We start from the raw sequence: 18,542 nt of genomic DNA, 5'->3' as shown, positions 1-18,542 counted from the left end.
TTATATGCCGCTTTTCTCTGTCCAAAGCGGCTTACAGTTGCCTTCCATCTCCTCTCCCCACAACAGACACCCTGTGAGGTGGGTGAGCCTGAGAGAGCCCTGATATCACTGCTTCGTCAGAACAGTTTTATCAGTGCCATGGCGAGCCCAAGGTCACCCAGCTGGCTGCATGTGAGGGAGTGCAGAATCAAACCCGGCTTGCCAGATTAGAAGTCCACACTCCTAACCACTACACCAATATCAATATACTGTTGTTGAATTAATGTCCTCACCATTGTTCTACTATTCTATTATATTGTTCTATCTGTTATCACAGTGTTGTTATTGTTTATAATGACTGAGTTATCTGTATTGTTCCTGTTTTATAAAAACCTCCCTGAGCCTAAGGGGAGGGCCGTATATAAATATAATAATGCTAGCAAGAAAGCCCATTGCAACCAGGAATGCAATGGGTGCTAGGATCCAGGGGACACTGGCAGGTGCAGATCTCTCTCTCTCTCTCTCTGTCTCCCTTGCATCAGGAGCCATAGCAGGTAATCAGGGGTCGCTTGCGGTTTGGCAGGGCTCTCTGTGTGTCCCTCTCAGGTGTCTGAGAGCAAAGTGGCTAGGGTCCAGGGAAGGATCTGGACAGCACCCTGATTGGCCCTATTCTATCTCGGACAGCCAGACATTTTCCACCCCAGGGATGTTTCACAAATATTAAGAGGAACAATGGATAAGGATAATATAAAAATAAATAATCTTAATCCTGGGTTTACTCCCAGGCAAATGTTCGTAGGACTGCCACCAAAGTTGAAAATGCTTTATAATTTGTATATGTTTAGTAAACTATGTTATGGAGGTGGCAGAATAAAGTGTTTTTCAATGAGTATTTGTCAGTGAGCACAAGTAATTGTGTCTACTGATGAGTAAAATTTAACTTCAAAACATTTGTAATTGGTTCATAAAGCTCTCCACGGATATGACAATGTATATTGCAAATAATCACAATGATGAAGCAACAAGACTTAGCATTTTACATTTAGTATGTTACAGCTTCCCCAAATGAATTGCAGGTAATTCTAAATAATTCTAAACACGTTATGCAATTTTAAATATGTTATAGCGCATGCTTCAAGTTGACAGAGTGAGACAGACAAGTGACCTGTGGGAAAACAAAGTATTATTTAAAAAATCTCATTACAAAAAATAATGAACACGCAATATTAGCAGTAAACTGTTGCAATTTTCCAGTGAATGATGTTAAAAAATGTGTACGTGAAAAGCCTGTCAAAACATGCCACCATTAGTCACACAACTCTGCAAAGGTACAATTAATTTCTTAGGCTACAGTCCTCAGAAGAGCCTCTTGTGGCGCAGAGTGGTAAGGCAGCAGACATGCAGTCTGAAAGCTCTGCCCATGAGGCTGGGAGTTCAATCCCAGCAGCCGGCTCAAGGTTGACTCAGCCTTCCATCCTTCCGAGGTCGGTAAAATGAGTACCCAGCTTGCTGGGGGGTAAACGGTAATGACTGGGGAGGGCACTGGCAAACCACCCCGTATTGAGTCTGCCATGAAAACACTGGAGGGTATCACCCCAAGGGTCAGACATGACTCGGTGCTTGCACAGGGGATACCTTTACCTTTACAGTCCTCGGATTTCTCAACTAATACTTTCAAAAGCATTTGCAAGGCAATGTAAGTTTAAGGTGGTTGCGATTTCAGAATGGTGGTCTTTGTGTCCATAGCCCTATCACAAAAGACAGGAATCTCAGCAAGTCCAGTCAGTCATACACACTGTTACAAGACAAATTGAAGTCATTAAAAGTTAAACCATATTAGCAAAACAAGGCAAATATACCAGGTATGAGCCTGGACCATGTAAAGTCCTGGAGATCCTTTGGAGCACCTTATTTCCCACATTTAACTGATCAAACATTACCGATTCCCAGCACAACTACAGATAAACAGACTTTACTTACATTTGTAAAGAAGAAAATTTTCATGGAAAAATATATTACGAGAAAATTTCCACGCCACAGCACTGAACATACATAGCTTGTGGTCCTTTTGTAAGGCCAACTAAACAAGAAGGGGCAAAGGTTAGCTTCTCCAGTTCCTAGACAGAGGTAGCAAGGGTAAAGACCAGGAAAGCACGATGGGAGGCTAGCCGTGGGGAGGAGGTGGCTTTGGGGACACTGACAGTCCCCAAAGCCACCACCTGAGGCCACCAGTTTACGCAACAGTAGAGCTAGCCCTGCATGACCTGGTTAAAAGCTGATGTTTAATCATGCAAACTGAGATTTGGAATAACATCCATTTTATCTCAAAACCAGAACAATTCTTTATTTGACAAGATGTATTGGAAAGCTCTTCATTTTAAACATGGATGGTACCATTTTTTTAAACTGTGGTTTCAGTAAGTTCTCTTATAGCAGCATTTGTAATTGTTCAAGTTACACACCAGTTACCTGAAACTCAAAACACAGTTAGTGAGATACAGGACAAGGAAATACTCTTGGACCTGAGAGTGTCTGTCACTTAGCAGTCTCTTTGCTCTCTTATGAAGATACAGGCTGGAATAGTTGGATAAGCAATACTGTGCAGATTACCGAATTAAGGCAATGTGCATATAACTGAATCAAACACTGTCCTAGCATTACAAAGTCACTAAAGTACACAGCTGAGTCATTGTTTGAGTACTATTTGTGTGCATGTTGCCAAGGAAAAACTGCAGGACTTCATGTACTGGATCAAAGTTTGCTACTTTATCTCATAGTTGACACTTCACAGAAACATTTGCCGCATTATCAGCAGTCAGGAAACCTAAGAACAAGTTTCAGCAAAAACTGCAAACACAGGCATGAGACTGTGCATGTGCCTGGGACTGGTCCCTCTTTAAGTGGATGAAAATATCAGGAACCTACTGATGTTTGCAAAAAAAAAAAAAAAATCAGTTTTCCAAGTAACAGGGAATTAAGATGGGTCCAGATTTTTTTTTTAAAGCTTACCAATGTACAAGACAGACAAAGCATAGCAGCTAAAAAAGGAAATCAGGAGATACAAAGGCATCAAGATGATTAAGCCTCTGATAACTTTCCTATTACAGTGCCAAAATGGTGCGTAGTAACTGTATCACAACAGTTTGCATGATTGATCATATTCCATTAGCAAAATGGCACAGATTGTGGGCAAATCCAAATCCAAAATAAAATAAGGCTTACACTCCACTTCGAGCTATGAACCTTGCTATATCCCTAGAGATGCAGAATGAAAATGTTTCAATTTCTAAAGATACATTGTTTTACAAGATCAACAACAATGAACAATGGCCAAGGTAATATTGGGCAAGCTTGGCAGTTTCAGTGCTGTAATTACTTTTTCCTGCTAATCACCTCTAGGAATTGTGTAGGAAAGTAAATGTATGTTTTATTGATTTGTATCCAGGGGTCAGGGGAATTAAACCACACACAATCAAATTATTTATAAGATTTCTATACTGCTTCTCCATTGACCCTGCTCAAGAGAGCCAGCATGTAGTGTTTTAAGAGCGGTGACCTCTAATCTGGAGAAACTGGTTTGATTCCCCACTTCACCATGTGCAGCCAGCTGGGTGACCTTGGGCCAGGCACAGTTCTCTCAGAGCTCCCTCAGCCTCACCTACTTCACAGGGTGTCTCTTATGGGGAGAGGAAGGGTAGGTGATTGTAAGCAATTCTCTTACCAAGTAAAACATAATACAGGCATAAATTTCATACAAGTTGCAACAACTAGTAATCTAGGGGGGAAAATCCAGCAAGAGCATAAAAACAGTAACATTGTCTCTATCTTGTCCTATTCAAATTTGGATTATTTTTACATCCCACCTTTTGCTATACCTAAGGAGCATCAGGTGCCACAACAGGTGCTATATGAGAGAACTGTGACTGGCTCAAGGTCACCCAGCAAGCTTCATGTGGAGGCATGGGGAATCAAACCTGGTTCTCCAGATGGGAGTCTGTCATGCTTAATCACTAGACCATGCTAGCTACCAGGACACCGCATAGCAGCAGCTCTGTATGAAACATGGGATCTTAACAGGGACATGGAATCTTCGCAACTGTAGTGCCTCCCTGGAGTGGTTTAACATCCAATCAGCAAACCACAAAGTTAACCAGCTTAGAACAGTGTGACTCTTCTTAAGGCTACACTGCTATTTATTTACTATGAGCCAATTTTCATCACATGTATTTTATAACCCTATGCTGAGAGCCATTTTTTTCAGCTGAGAAGTAATCAAATGCCCCTTGCTTGTGCCTTGCTATTTAATGAGTAGGCCCAATGATCAACCAATGAATTTAATGGCCATTGCCATCTCTAGCTTTAATCAACTTCAGCTAAAGCAGCATCACTCACCGCACAAGGAGTTTGCTGAAAACTCAGGATGAGTATTTCTGAACACCTGCAAATTTACTGGCAACCGGGCAATACAAATCAAGATAAATGTGCCCACTGCGGATTAAAGGGATTAAATATACAACTAATCCAAAACTTTTGAGCATGTAAATCCCATTATCTCCTGTAAGACCCATTAAATTCCTTAAGCCTATATTCTTTCTCCTTACAGTACATATAGCCTTATGTGCTTTCCAAAACATGTCAGAACCAAACAACAAACAAACAAAACCTATTCTGAATTCTATCCTAAAAATAATAAAAGGCGTTTTTTTATTTAAAAATTTAAAACTATATTGTTGAAATATCCAGCTTTTAAGCTTCAAATACAATACACACATTTCTGCTCATAATGTTTTGCGGTCCTTAGACCAAATTCCAAGCTGGCAGCATAGTTTTAACAGCTTCTAAAAATAATGTTAATGCTTTTTGCTCTGTCAGGGACAATGCCAGCTGGAGTATAAAGCTTGAATTATATGAGAGACAGAAGTAATATTTATGAGTAATGATCAGAGAATTAGGCTTAGTTCAAAGTTTTCTTTTGTGTGTGCCATGTATGCGGGTGTTCTCTTACTTCATGATGAATTTTATTTTTTAGTATACTTGCAGTGATATAAGACATGTTCTACAAATGTTACTATCCATGCCTGTGGTGTCATACGAAGCTCTGTACATTCTAGGCAATAAAACCCCCAGTTTTTTTGCTACATCATCTGTTGAACCCTTTGTGGACGTTATGGAGGGAAGTGGATGAATTTATCCCTTATTTTTCTGCCACCTGGAGGTGGGTGGCTTTAAAAATTGGGGATTTTATGGGATTGTGTGTGTTTTTATGTAATCCGCCTTGAGTCCCCCAAGGAAGAAGGCGAACTAGAAATGTAACAAATAAATAAAGGACCAAAATTTCACCCCCAATTCTATGCATTAGGACAGGTTTACAGTAGCAAAAAGGGGCCAACAGGGGCCACTGTGTACTAAGAAGGGAGCTCAGGAGTAAAAGGTTCCTCTATCAATAGAAATTGAAAGCACTGAGATATTTAAACAGTTTTTTCACTATAGTCTCAAATGTCAAAACAACATTATTTCCCGATGGTACTTTCTCCTCCCACATGGAGGCGAAGATTTAACGGTAATGGACAACACAAGTTGCCCAACAGAACAATTTTAAACTATATGAAGACAAAACCATTTGGCTAAGTGATTCACGATCCTCATGAGTAGTGGCTGCTGAGGCACACAGGCACGGATCCCTGCAACATTTGCCACTGCATCCAGATGCTGCTTTTTATTTAGGGAATTTATACACGGCCTCCTTGGATCTTGAGGTGATTTACAAGTAAAAACAATGCCATGAAATCAGAAAAAAACATAATACATTTTAAGTATATAAGCAAAAGAAGTCATGAAAACAAGTTGGTGCTATCATGCTGCAGGGATGTTAATTTGGAGCAGACTTAGCTGCAGTCACTGTAAGTCCTTTAAAAACACAAGTCAAGTTCTTTCCACTCATTGCCCACATCACTTCCTGGTTTTGGAGCTCAGCTGCAAACAACATCTGTGGAGAACGTATGACTTTGGTGCAATGAAGCCCTCTCATCAGGTCCTCCGTCAGAGCCCAAGTAAAATGGCACCAAGTGTAATATGCAGCCGGTCTAGCAAGCTGGTCACACACGATCAGACTGCTGAGTTAGCTAAGCAATGAAAAACAGAAGTGCCTGTGCACTTATTGTGAGAAGCATCAAATCATTACCCATTTTTACCACTGGAAGGATGCTAAGTGCAAGCACGGAGAATTCAATCCCATATCTCAAATTGCACCACTTGGGCTCTGGTTCCACAGATATACACAATAGCACTGGCATGACTGCAACGATTCAGCATGAACTTTATTGTGCAAGGTTTCTTTTATCTTATCTTTCTTGATGCATGATTCTATTACCCCATTCCATTTTGTTTAAGGTAAACATTGGATAGGAAGCAGGGAAGCACAATCAAAAAGATCAGAATGTCGTTTGACAGCTATTTTTACCTGTGTTGATGGCTTCCTTGTTTGACATCCGGTTCACTTGACTAGGAAGGTCCCTCCCGCCCCCTCAAAGAAGCTAATATTTGAACAAAATGCTTCCAACAGAACTTAGCGAGAAAGCTTTTTGAGATGGCTTTCTTTCACCGCCTTTAGCAGCTTTTGTACTGTTTGTTCAAATAAAAGTCGTCTCAAATGATTTAGGAGGGCAGTGATTTTGAAAACTGATACTTCCTGTCTGTTAGAAAGAGGAAAGAAATAGAGTGCTCCAAAGGAGATTAAAAATATGTCAAGAGGTAGCTTTTCTTTTCTCTTTACATTGAACACTTTTTTTAAACTTTGAGAGGTGCAGCCTGATCATATTCATGTTTACTGGGAAGGAATTCCCTTTGCAATTAATGGGGCTTACTCAACAGGTAAGTGCACAAAAGACTCCAGCTCTAGTCTAATCATTTGCAATATCAGGCAAATAATGCCTTCTCCATCTGAGTGGAGTGGAGTGAGTGCCTCCCCAGTAGAATATATACACTGTGAAAACAGACTTTCTCAACTTTTTTTACCATTGCGAAACCCCTGAAACATTCTTCATCCCTCGAGAAACCCCAGGAGTGGCACAGCCATGCAGAATATGGTTGGGAAGCATAGCTGTGTACTTACCCTCCTCAGACCTCTTCCCTTCCCACCCCCTCCAGGCCATTTTGGGAAGGGCGGGCAGAGAAACATGACCATATATAGTTGTATCACCCAATAAATGTTTCCCAAATTTTAAAACATATATTAACTCTCAATCATTTGGTAAATCCTTCCAGGGCTGTCGAGGAACTCCAGTGCTTCATAAAAGCCCGGTTGAAAAAACCTGCTGTAGAAGGAAGCTGTCAACAAACCGCAAAATCCAACCATCCTTACGGTTTCAGGGAAAGGAAAAGTTGCACAAAAGGAGACTTTCTTCTTCCTTTTACCCCTCACTCCTCAACGTGCTACCTAAGCTTCCTCCACCAGTTCTTCCAAGGAGATCTACAGGCTGTACACACACAATTTATTGACAGGGATCAGGAACTATAGGGTTAAGTGGTAACTGAGCGTGGATGTGGTCTGTCTACATGGAACTGTTTTCAAAAGAACATAAACTAGCAATACATATCCATATGTCCATCCAAATGCACATTCAGCTGGAAGTGCTAAGCAGAGAGTGGTCAAATGTGGTGGAGTGGCTCAGAGCAAGCTACCAGAGGGTGAACCCATTAAAGACAGTGGTCCTCTGGCTGGGCAGGAAAGGGCAAGACCGGAAATGTGCCTACCCAGCCTGGACAGAGAGAGAGCAGATTCCAGGAACCGGGATGTAATCTTTGGTGTCTCCTTATCCATGGAGACTAGCTCAAGGTTACCCAGCTGGCTGCACATGGAGGAGTGTGGAATCAAACCTGGTTCTCCAGACTGAAATCCACCACTCTTTAACCACCACGCCGCACAAGCTAACTCTTAGAGCTGCATTGTCAATCACTGTGAAAAGTTTCTGACAATGCAGTCATTACATTTGATAGTGAATATACCAATATCCAACAATTTAGAGCATAACATCTATTTTAACTGTATATCCTTTGCCAAACTGGAAAACAATATTTATTAAGCACTATATACACAAGGTGCTTTGTAGCAGACAGAAGAAATGCATTCCTTGCCAAAAAATGAATATAGCAAATAAAAAGAAAATCCAGGTTTTCTCTGAAATTGAATGTGTAACTGACTAAAACTACAGGGGAAATAATTAAACAAGGGAGGCTTCCTCTATGACAGGTTATTGCACAATCATAGGTTCTCCACTTCCTCAACTAGGCAGTTTCCCAGTGTTATCGGAAATCCCTGGAAGTTGTTTGCAGCTGCAGACATTTCCTATTTCATTCTGCTCAATCTCCAAATTGTCTGCAGTAGTTGGTGAAAGGGTCAGAAAAGTTGTAATAGGATAGCAAATGTATGGGAGGCTAGCTGCCCTTGGCTCTCTACATAACTTTACACCTCGACAGACACTCCTAAACTCACTGTGAGATTCCTCTGCCCTTTGAAATATAACAATTCTTCCATCTAAAATACTTTCAGTACATTCAGTACAGGCCTGTATATCGTAGAGCTTAGTTTTCGAATACTGCTAAAATAATAAACAGAACAAATAATTACTTCTCAATTACAAGGAAAGACAGACCAACAGTGATTATAAGCAAACGAAAAATCATGCTCACATCTAAATTTTTGAAGCTACACAGATGAAAGACATTAACTGCTATCAAAATGCTATTTTGTGCATTTGAGGTTCATAAATCCTTAAGAGAAATGCATCCGAATTTCCCCACAAATTCCTCATGTCTCTATTATTGTTTGCAAATGAAGTCTAGCTGCTGCTGTCTCAAAGTCTGCAAACAGAAGAACTTGCACACGCCAGTCTAGTGGGCACGTTATTCAATTTTTCAGCCAAAAGGACAAATCCAATCTTAAATATCTTTCAGATGAGAGTAGAAATCAAACATGTGAGTAGCCTCATCAGCAACAGCATATGAAGGAAGGTACGATTAGCTACCATGCTGAATGAGATCCCAGGTGCATCATCACTAAGCATCCTCAGAACTTTGTGGCAAACACACTTGCCAGGAAAACATACCTTCTTCAAGCTTCTTCAGCTGCCTGTAAGACAAGCTCCTGATCAGATCATTTCAATGATCTCTTGTGTTTATTTATTTATTGCACGGCATGTGTGTAGGGTAGTCAGGAGATCCTATGATTGTTGTATTGTCAGGCAGCCAGGCAAGAGATGTTTGCAGGTGATGTCATTGTCTACCTCCGTGTCATGACCCTACTGTTCCTTAGAGCAGGGGTAGTCAACCTGTGGTCCTCCAGATGTCCATGGACTACAATTCCCACGAGCCCCTGCCAGCGGATGCTGGCATGGGATCATGGGAATTGTAGTCCATGGACATCTGGAGGATCACAGGTTGACTACCCCTGCCTTAGAGGTCTCCCATCCAAATACTAGCCAAGGCTTAGCTTCAGAGCTCTGGCAGGATTGGGCTTGCCTGGGCTTTGCTTTCATTTTGATACAATGTCAAAAATGCAATATAATAATTATTATGCATTAATAAAAGAGTAAAATGGAGGCAAAGATTCTCTAATAGTATCACTTTGGTATTAAACCAAAACAAACCTAGAGTTTGTTGAGGTTTACCTTAAATGATTTGATACAAGCAAGCGAACTACACACCTACCGTTTCTGAAGTGCATGCCCACATTTGAATCAGGCCTGACCAGCCTCATCCAGAACACTCTGTGTCTGCCACAAGGCGAGATAGCACAGGCTTCATTTAAAAATTCTTTCCTCCCCTAGAACCTATAGGTCTGGGTCTCACTCTTCTAATGCAGCTTGAATCCAGCAACCTCTAAGCAGGGCAAGGTTAACCTATTTACATGTAAAACAGATTCAGAGGCAGCTCAGCAGGAAGTCAATCAACCCCTTTTTGTTTGAAAGTTGCAATTTAATGGTTGTAGTCCCCAGGTAATTAACAAGACTCTCCTTTGCTCCACTTGAATTCAAGTGGCTCACTTGGCTGAGCCATTACTACTTGGGAAGCTTAAATCACAACTATTGTCTTCCAATTTCACACCATGCTATAACTGTAACAGCAAAATACAACTGAGTGCTTCTCTTCTTCAAAGTTTAAGGAGACAGAGGGATAGAATTTGTTCACAGTAAAGGGATCCCCTCTTGTACCCAGACAAAAGTGATAGAGGCAAAAATTTATGAAAACTGACAGCCAGTAGGAAAACAAACATCAAAATTGAGGGAGGGGAACAGAGGTTTCTCCTGCAATACAGAACAATCTTTCTTACAAGAAAGGAAAAAATACAAGGATTTCACCTGTACACTTTAGTTTGAAATAAAAGGATGTGTAAATTATCAGTGTGGCCCAGAGTGGTAAGTGGCAGGAATGCTGTCTGAAGCTGTCTGTCCATGAGCTTGGGAGTTCGATCCCAGCAGCCGGCTCAAGGTTAACTCAGCCTTCCATCCTTCCGAGGTTGGTAAAATGAGTACCCAGCTTACTGGGGGGTAAAACGGTAATGACTGGGGAAGGCACTGGTAAGGCCATCCTGTATTGAGTCTGCCATGAAAACGCTGGAGGGCGTCACCCCAAGACATGACTCTGTGCTTGCACAGGGGATATCTTTACCTTTACCTTTTTAGCTCTGTTAGAATGTAGCCGTGAAGTAAAATAGGAGCCTCAAAGTTACTGGCAGGTGTATTTCATACTTAGGGCTCAAAACTGTCAGTCCTTCCCTTGCTACAATGATACCAAATGGAATATCCAGGATGTCTCACCCCACCCAAGCTTTCAAAGGGTAGGCATGGAGGAATTGGGCAAGGGCAAGAGACAGTAATATCAGCCCCCAAATAACCAGATTGTATGCATTGCAAGACCTAAGACAGAAAATTCATAGCATATTTAGCCTTAATCCATTGCTTGAAAGAAGGAGGGCAAAGAGGTTAAGGAAACTGTCTGAAAAGCTAATGAACAGTATAAACCATCCTTTTTAGACAGACGGATTCATGGATCAAAATGATAGAATAGAAAAGTAGATAGCAGCTACCAAGATTGGATGACCATCAAAGCTGCACATTTAATCTTAGCTTGGTTTTCTCCCCTGCCCCCAGGGTCTTTATCCCCATTGACAAGATTAAATCCAGGACACAAAAATGTAGTCTTGTATTAATGATACAATAAATGCTGCTGAAATAGATATAGACCAGCAAAGTCTGCAAGTTGCTGACTAGAAAGATCAGCATGATTGTCACCCTCTGGCCCTGTTAGCCTCATACAAATACAAATTTCACGTGAAAGTTATTATAGCAGTTCTTGATGAAGTAGCAGTTCAAGGCCTCCAGAACAAATTGGAGCAGAAATCCACTGCACTGTATTAACACTCTGGAATGGCTCAGTTTTTCCTGCAAGAGAGCTGATTGGTTTCAAGTTTAAAATTCCCAAACCTCCTCCCCCAAACACAAATGATGTGATGGCCTAGATTTACACAGTGACAATGGAACTTGCCTCTGTAATCGGCTAAGGGCTGGGTATGAAATAGTCAAAACGACTTCCACAATACCGTCCTCCCAGCCAGATGGGGATTGAAACTGTTTTCCAAATATCAAAAAAATGATAAGGAAGACAGCTGGGTTTGATGCAGGAAGGAAAAATCATTATATATTCTCCATGACAGAAGACTAATCTCTTAGTAGGCTTAAATAACACAATCCTCCTAGACATGAAGTCGGTGTGTTTATGGTGTGGGACTAGGAGGTGTGAGACCCTCATTCAAATTGCCACTCAGCTATGAAGTTCCCATGGAAACCCTTGGCCGGTAACTCACTTTCAGCCTTATTTACCACAGATGGTTGTTGTTATGGAAAATGTAGAAGATGAGTAATAGTTCAAGTGTTAGACAAGGACCTGGCAGGCCAAGGCCCCAATCTCAACTAAGTCACAAAAACGCATTGGATGACCTTGGCCAGCCAGGCTACCTCAGTCTACCCCGGGCTTTCTCAGCTAGGGTTTTGTGAAACCCTGGGGTTTCTTGATGGCCCTGGAAAGGTTTCCAGAATGGGCCAGAGTTAATTAATATATATATTATTTTCTTGAAACCTGAAGACTGTTTCAGGGGTTTCTCAACAGTAAAAAAGTTGAGAAAGGCTGATTTAACCCATGGTACAGAATTACTGTGCAGTCACAACAGGAGAACTTTAGACACCATCCCTGGCTTTTGGGGTGGGACAGAGATGTGACAGACAGATGGAGTTATACCACTGGATGATATAAACAGGAAGTTGCATTCCCCACCTTAAAAGCAAACAAACACCTTAGCAACATGAGCCTATGAAGGAACAAGTGTCTAGCCAAATCTCAATTTCCCAATATGCCAAGAGATTTTTACGAGAGGGGCATTTAAACATGATATCCATATACTTTCTGAAGTAGTACAGTTTCAAGACAGGTGTACCGTACTATTCAGCTCAAGGTGTGGATCATTCCTGAAACGACAACCATCCTTGACAATACCCACGGACTCCTTGTGTACACACAAAGCAGAACACAGAACCTCAGCTGCTTCAGCCCTCTGTTGTCTTTTCATTTCTGTTTAAAAATTGGAGAACCAATCCACCAGTGCAGAAAATCATAGAAGAAGAATCTGATATTTACTCACCTGTTTTTGGATTCATGAAAAAGAATCCCTGTGGGTTCCCACTAGTAATCTTGTAGGTCAGCTTGTCATTGGAGCTGGAGTCTGCATCCACTGCCTCTATATGGATGACTGACACATCCTTGGGTGAATTTTCCATGACTTCGGGGTAATAAACGGGCCGAGTTGTCTGTGGAGCATTGTCATTGATGTCTCCTACTTCTATGTAGATTTCAATGAAGGAAGAAAGAGGCACAACACCACGGTCTGTTGCATACACAGTGAGCCAGTAATGGGAAGCTGTTTCACGATCCAGCAAATCAACGGTTACAATAGTACCTGGAAAAGGAACAAAAGGAAATTTCAAGCTTTAGATCTATATTATGGAAGCTTTAAGATACAGATGATTTGAGCTCAAAGTCAATTGAAAATGAGGCAACCTCCATTGAAAGAGTGTACAAAAATCAGTAAACGGCACTTAATAATCACAGACCACAAGCAAAATTAGAGATGCGACAAGGAAAAGTCCTCAAACAAGGCCAAAAATATGACCAGGACAGAGAGGCCTTCTTCTCAGGAATTCTCCAAATATATTGGCTAGACAAAACTCTTAATATTTACGGTCTACCAGAGAGGGTTTGTTGTTGTTTTTTCAAGTGTGGCTGCCTCCCATGCTCGCTTTGCCTGCCTGTCTGGCCGCCTGCCGCAGAGAGGGGGAGAAGCCGGGAGGTGGCAGCAGCAGCCTCACTCCCAGCTGGAGAAGCCGCACTGCAGTGGGCGAGCTGGGAAGGAGCACTAAGAGGGGCAGCTTCCCCAGTGAGTGAGGAGTTTGGGAGCCCTCTCGCCTGGTCTGATCGGGTCCCCTGCATGGAGCCACTAGGTGCCATGGCCAGTGCAGCTCTTTTCCTGGTCGGAAGCAAGCTGCAGTTGGACAACAAGCTCTTCTCTGTGTCCTCTTCTTGGCCGGGGCCTTCCTGCCACCGCCACCATGTTGCCTGTGCAGCCTTATTCCTGCCGCCTCCTCAGTCGCTGCCACCACTCCCTTCTTGCCGTGGCCTGCAGCTCCTGGTAGGGTGGGCTGCGTAGGGGCTGGCCCAAGCTGGCCGTACCCTGATTGGGCTGGATTCAAGTGTTGGATTCAAGTATGAAGGCTCCCTGGCCTAAAGGGGAAAAGAGGTCACACACACCCCCAGGTCACTTAACTATGTCCCTGTCAGCAGCCAGGGACAAACTGGATGTGAGCTTGCCAGATTGCCCCTGTCCTGTCTGGATGGTGGGCTGTGTCACCTCCCTATTGGTCCATATTTCAAGTCCGATTGGTCCAAAGATCGGAATGGCCACGCCCATTCTCCGCCCACCTAGGCCTTAGCTTTTTATATTATATAGCGAAGCGATAAAAGATTATTGCGGATGTTTATTTGAGCCTGGTTTCCATGATGTTCAGTGAATGGAAACCCTGGCTACTTTACATTCCTATTGCATTCTCAACCCTTTTAATAAGACAGTTGACAATTTCAGGCCATGCTCTAAATACAAAATCATGGGGGGAGTTTTTAGACAACGCTAATCTCTGACTCAACATTAATTCTGACCTGTTAAAGCAGCTCTTACATATACAAGTTTGTAGGGCCAAAATACCAGAAGGACAGCTGTATTAGAGCATCACTGCGAAAACAACCAAGAATCTTGTGGCAGTGCCAAGTGTTAGAATAAAAACCATGTTTAAACTGCCAAAAAACCCCGGTATTTATGTCAATTTCAAATGCTACATTCGGAATTTCCCAACTACCACCAGATGTCACTGCAGAAGCTGGCTATTAAAAGCACATCGCTCAGATAATATGAAAAGCAAGCAAGTGCTAGATTTTAAAGTTCAAATTCATATCCTGAACACATTCTCATCTCACCACATCATTTGCCCCTCAAACAACAAATGGCTGTTTTGTTGCCAATCTGCCAATGCCTGTAAAATGTAGCAAAGCCAGGCTATTAAACTTAAAATAAATTGCCAGTTTGTGTATTTGAACCTCTTCAACTTAATGGCAGCACATTATTCAGAGGCAGTTTTGTTCGCACACACAAATTACAATCGCACACCATTACTGTACCACTGATATAACTTTATGCTACTTGGTTTTATTCCTGCTTTTAGTGCTAAGTGTACAAACTCTGCAGTAATCAGAAATGTATCCTCAAAGAACAGGAGTTTTCAGGACTGCCCACGGCAAGCAGGTGATTTACCTCAAGGTCACAGTGGGACCAATCCAAGCATAAGATAGCAGCATCAACAGGAGATAAAAGTACACTCAGGGAGGCAAAGAAGTAGCTAGGATGGTACAGCTATATTCCTTGACTCTGGTTTATCATTTTTTTTGGGGGGGGGGCAATGGTTGATGGTGTGACTTTGGCTGCATATATGGCAGACCATCCCTTATTTAAAGCAGACTGGAAGGCCAATCAAAGGGAGGAAAATCTCTGGATCCCAACCTGAGAAGCAAAATCACTACCTGTGAAGGACTTGGATGAAATAGCTCCCTTTTCTCCAATCTTGAGGTCTTGAGTACTCCCGGTTACACCCTCAGCGGCACATGAAGGACTGGACCCCACTAAGGACCTAACTCAGACTTTCTTAACCTTTCTACCATTGAGAAACCACTGAAACATTTTTCAGGCTTCAAGAAACCCCAGAAGTGGCGCAATCCTGCAGAATATGGTTGGGAAGCATAGCGGTATGCAAGCCCATCCGGGGCCCCTTCCTTCCTGGCCACTCCAGGCTCATGACTGGCCATTTGGTGGGGCCTGACATGATCACATATGGTCATATCACCTGATAAATGTTTAACAAATTTTAAAATATTACAAATTAATTAACTTCCACCCATTCAAAAAGCCCTTTCAGGACCATCAGGAAACCTCAGGGTTTCACAAAACCCTGACCTAGCTAAACTCACCAAGTTTCTTCTGAACAAGTTGTGTCTTCTCTACCATGTGCAGTGAGGTCCATGAGTGTCTACGTTATGTGTTGGACAGTGCTATCATAGCACTAAAACCACAGTTCTTTGTCTCATGCGCCGTGATACTTTCAGGAACAACTGACTGAGAGTTTTGCTTATAAATACTTTAAAAATAAATATATCACTAAGAATCCAATATTTATAAAACTCACTGGAGTCTTGCACAGGGCATGAAACTGACTAGTTTCCAAGTGTTCTGGAAAAGCCTCTCATCAATTTCTCTTCCCTATGCAAAAGCAGCAGCCTTCTTTGTCTGGAAGGAGGCTTGATCCTTCATAGTCATGTGGGACTTCCTTTCCCAGTGTGATACCCCATGCAGCAGAATGTCAATGAGTGGGAAAGATGAGCCCAATTGCAGTATTCACTCATTCACCCTTCCACTCACATTCAAGACTCTCACAGCCAGGCAGAGTTGCATGACAGAGAAGCAGCTCCCACGGGGCAAGAAAAGGGGTTCTTAGCTCAACTAAGTGATGAAACCCATTAAGGGTTGGCTTCAAAACATGTCAGTTTCAGTTTCTGTGCAAATCTCTTCTTTGCATGCTCATCCTCCCTACAATGAGATTACATCCCAGTATTGGAAGGTGTGGGCTGGATTGCCTCTGAATCAGGACATGGAGGATTATTGTGCAAAAATGAAAAGGGAAGTAAGAGTAGACCTTGAACTCATGAACAGAATCAGCCCTGCAGACTCAGGAACAAACATAGCACAAGGTTATGTTCATTTGCTGGACTAAAGGTGCAACAATAATGAGATCTACTCAGAAGTAAGCCATATTGTGGGCTTACCCACAGAAAAGTGTTCTTAGGATAGCAACATAAGTCTGAATAAACATGCTTAGGATTGTACTTTAAGGAAACAGACATAGCACCATGTTAGTATGTTGTGTTGAAATGTGCATCTGTGTTGCATTTGGTAAAACACACTACATTGTTTTCCAAGCCGTTAGACAGCCCACTGTTTGAAATGCTTTGAAAAGGCACATTCCTTTTCAGTGAAGTATATGATGCTTTAGTTGGGGCAGGTTTATTTCTACCCTCTTACCCTGTTATTGGGTTCTGAAGTCGATATAGCAAGGCTGTAATTAGCAACCTAAATGGAGTGACTGTGGAGTGACTGTGGAGTCAGGATATAGCATAGGAAGGTGTGTATGATTAAAGAGTGGTTTGTTCCCCCTTTACATTGTAAATGCTACAATATTTGGGTTGGGGCTACAGATACATAGATTTCAACTGATCTGATCCATTCAGGAAGCCACAAAATATCTTATTTCATGTGCCTGACTAATCCCCAAAATTGTCTTTTCAGTATTGATACTGTGACACAGCCACATGTGGAGGTGGGGCATGAGACTGCACTCCAAGGGTTTATTAATTTCATTTAAAAAATTGTTAGCAACCTTTTTCATCTGCAGAAATCAAGGCAGTTTGTGGAATAAATAAAACATTATTTAAAAAGCAATCAAAGTAACAAAACCTATAAAAGTAACAGATTAAAACTCCAGTCAGGACCACCAATCAATAACAAAAGTTAAATCAATCAAAAGGCAGTCCTAAATAACTTGTCTTCAACTGACTCCTGAGGACTGATGATGGGGGCCATGAGCTCCTCTCTAGGGAGTCTTTTCTGTAATTGTGCAGTAACCACAGAAACAGCCTTCTCTCATGTACCCCCCCCCCCCAAAGTGTATTGAATTAGTGGAATAACCAGGGGGACTTCTGCCTGAAATCTTGGTGGGAACATATGGAAGATGATCCTTCAGGTACCTCAGACTCAGGTCAAGTCTGTTCACAGTAGGGCTGACAGGTCTGTATGGTGAAATTATCTGGATATTTTGGGGGAGGAGCTTGAAGAGGGCAGAATGTGGGAAGAGATCTCCTCAGGGTACAATGCCTTTCAGTGCAGCCATTTTCTCCAGAAGGACTAAGAGAGCTCCAGGCCCCACCAAGCTGTACAAATGCACTCGGAAAACATTAGGTTCTTTTAAAACATTTATAATAGTATGTAACATTAAACACATTTAATTTTAAACCTATCGTGCAATGTGTGTTTATATCCTGGCTGCTTTTGGTAGTCCGATCCATAGGCCTACTAACAACATTTCTAGCTATGGGCCTATCTACAGATGAAAAACACCTCATTCATCATCTTGTCTAATTCTCGTGCCTCTCCCAAAGAAGGAAAGCACGTTCTTGGGGCTGGGGAGTAGAAGTCATAAATCAGCTTTTAGGAATGTATTTAATTTTACTTTGAAATCAATCAGATCAAGGCCTGCTCAATTATAAGCCTCTGAGGAGGAACATTTGCTAAAACACACACACACACCACACTATTCAGTTCATACAAGCTTCTCCTGCTTATAGACTGAGGAACTAGAAGGAAAGTTGGAGCGCTCCTTTTAAGCATAAAGAACATACAAATCTAGAGAACCAGGGGCTGTACATGACACCATCAGAAGCTGCTGTAAATGTAGATGGGAAGGGTCTCTGTCTGGTTGCTGAGGGAACTGAAGCAGTGAAAAGACACCTTCTGACAAGGTTAGTAACAGTGCAACTACATGAGGCTGTCCCTGGGGTAAACATGACTCCATGTAGTTGTCTGAACCCCAAAGGGGCCCAATGCAACATGGGGAAAAGAGGTTCTGCCTTCCCTGTAACATTTTTTAAAAACCAGAAATGGTGCTGAGGATGACACACAACCCACAGCACTCTAAGGCTGCTTTCCCCAACACTAGAAAATGAAGGCACATCCCCAGAACCTGAGGACAGCACCATGGTTAGTTGTGGTCTAAGCTGGTGGTCCCCAACCACCGGGCTGCGAAGACCCTGGCACCGGGCCGTGGCTCCCTCTCCCCGCCCCCTCCCCCCAGTAAGAAACTTCC

General features: G+C 42.2%; 1 protein-coding gene across 11 annotated transcripts in view; it reads right to left on the bottom strand.

Moving 5' to 3' along the window:
* The window catches only part of FAT1 (FAT atypical cadherin 1), a 141,074-nt gene that overhangs the window by 75,055 nt on the left and 47,477 nt on the right, over window positions 1–18,542 (bottom strand). For all 11 annotated transcript variants that reach the window (XR_013225177.1, XM_077302149.1, XM_077302151.1 and 8 more), the window contains exon 3: window positions 12,671–12,985. Coding sequence is in view for 10 of the 11 variants with exons in the window: in XM_077302149.1 (XP_077158264.1) it covers window positions 12,671–12,985 (315 nt within the window). In the remaining variant the exon portion in view is untranslated. The remainder of the gene's footprint in view (window positions 1–12,670; window positions 12,986–18,542) is intronic.

The sequence above is a fragment of the Paroedura picta genome, chromosome 10, assembly GCF_049243985.1.
Source record: "Paroedura picta isolate Pp20150507F chromosome 10, Ppicta_v3.0, whole genome shotgun sequence".
NCBI classification, from domain to species: Eukaryota; Metazoa; Chordata; class Lepidosauria; order Squamata; family Gekkonidae; genus Paroedura; species Paroedura picta.
This window is presented reverse-complemented; position numbering and strand designations above follow the sequence as displayed.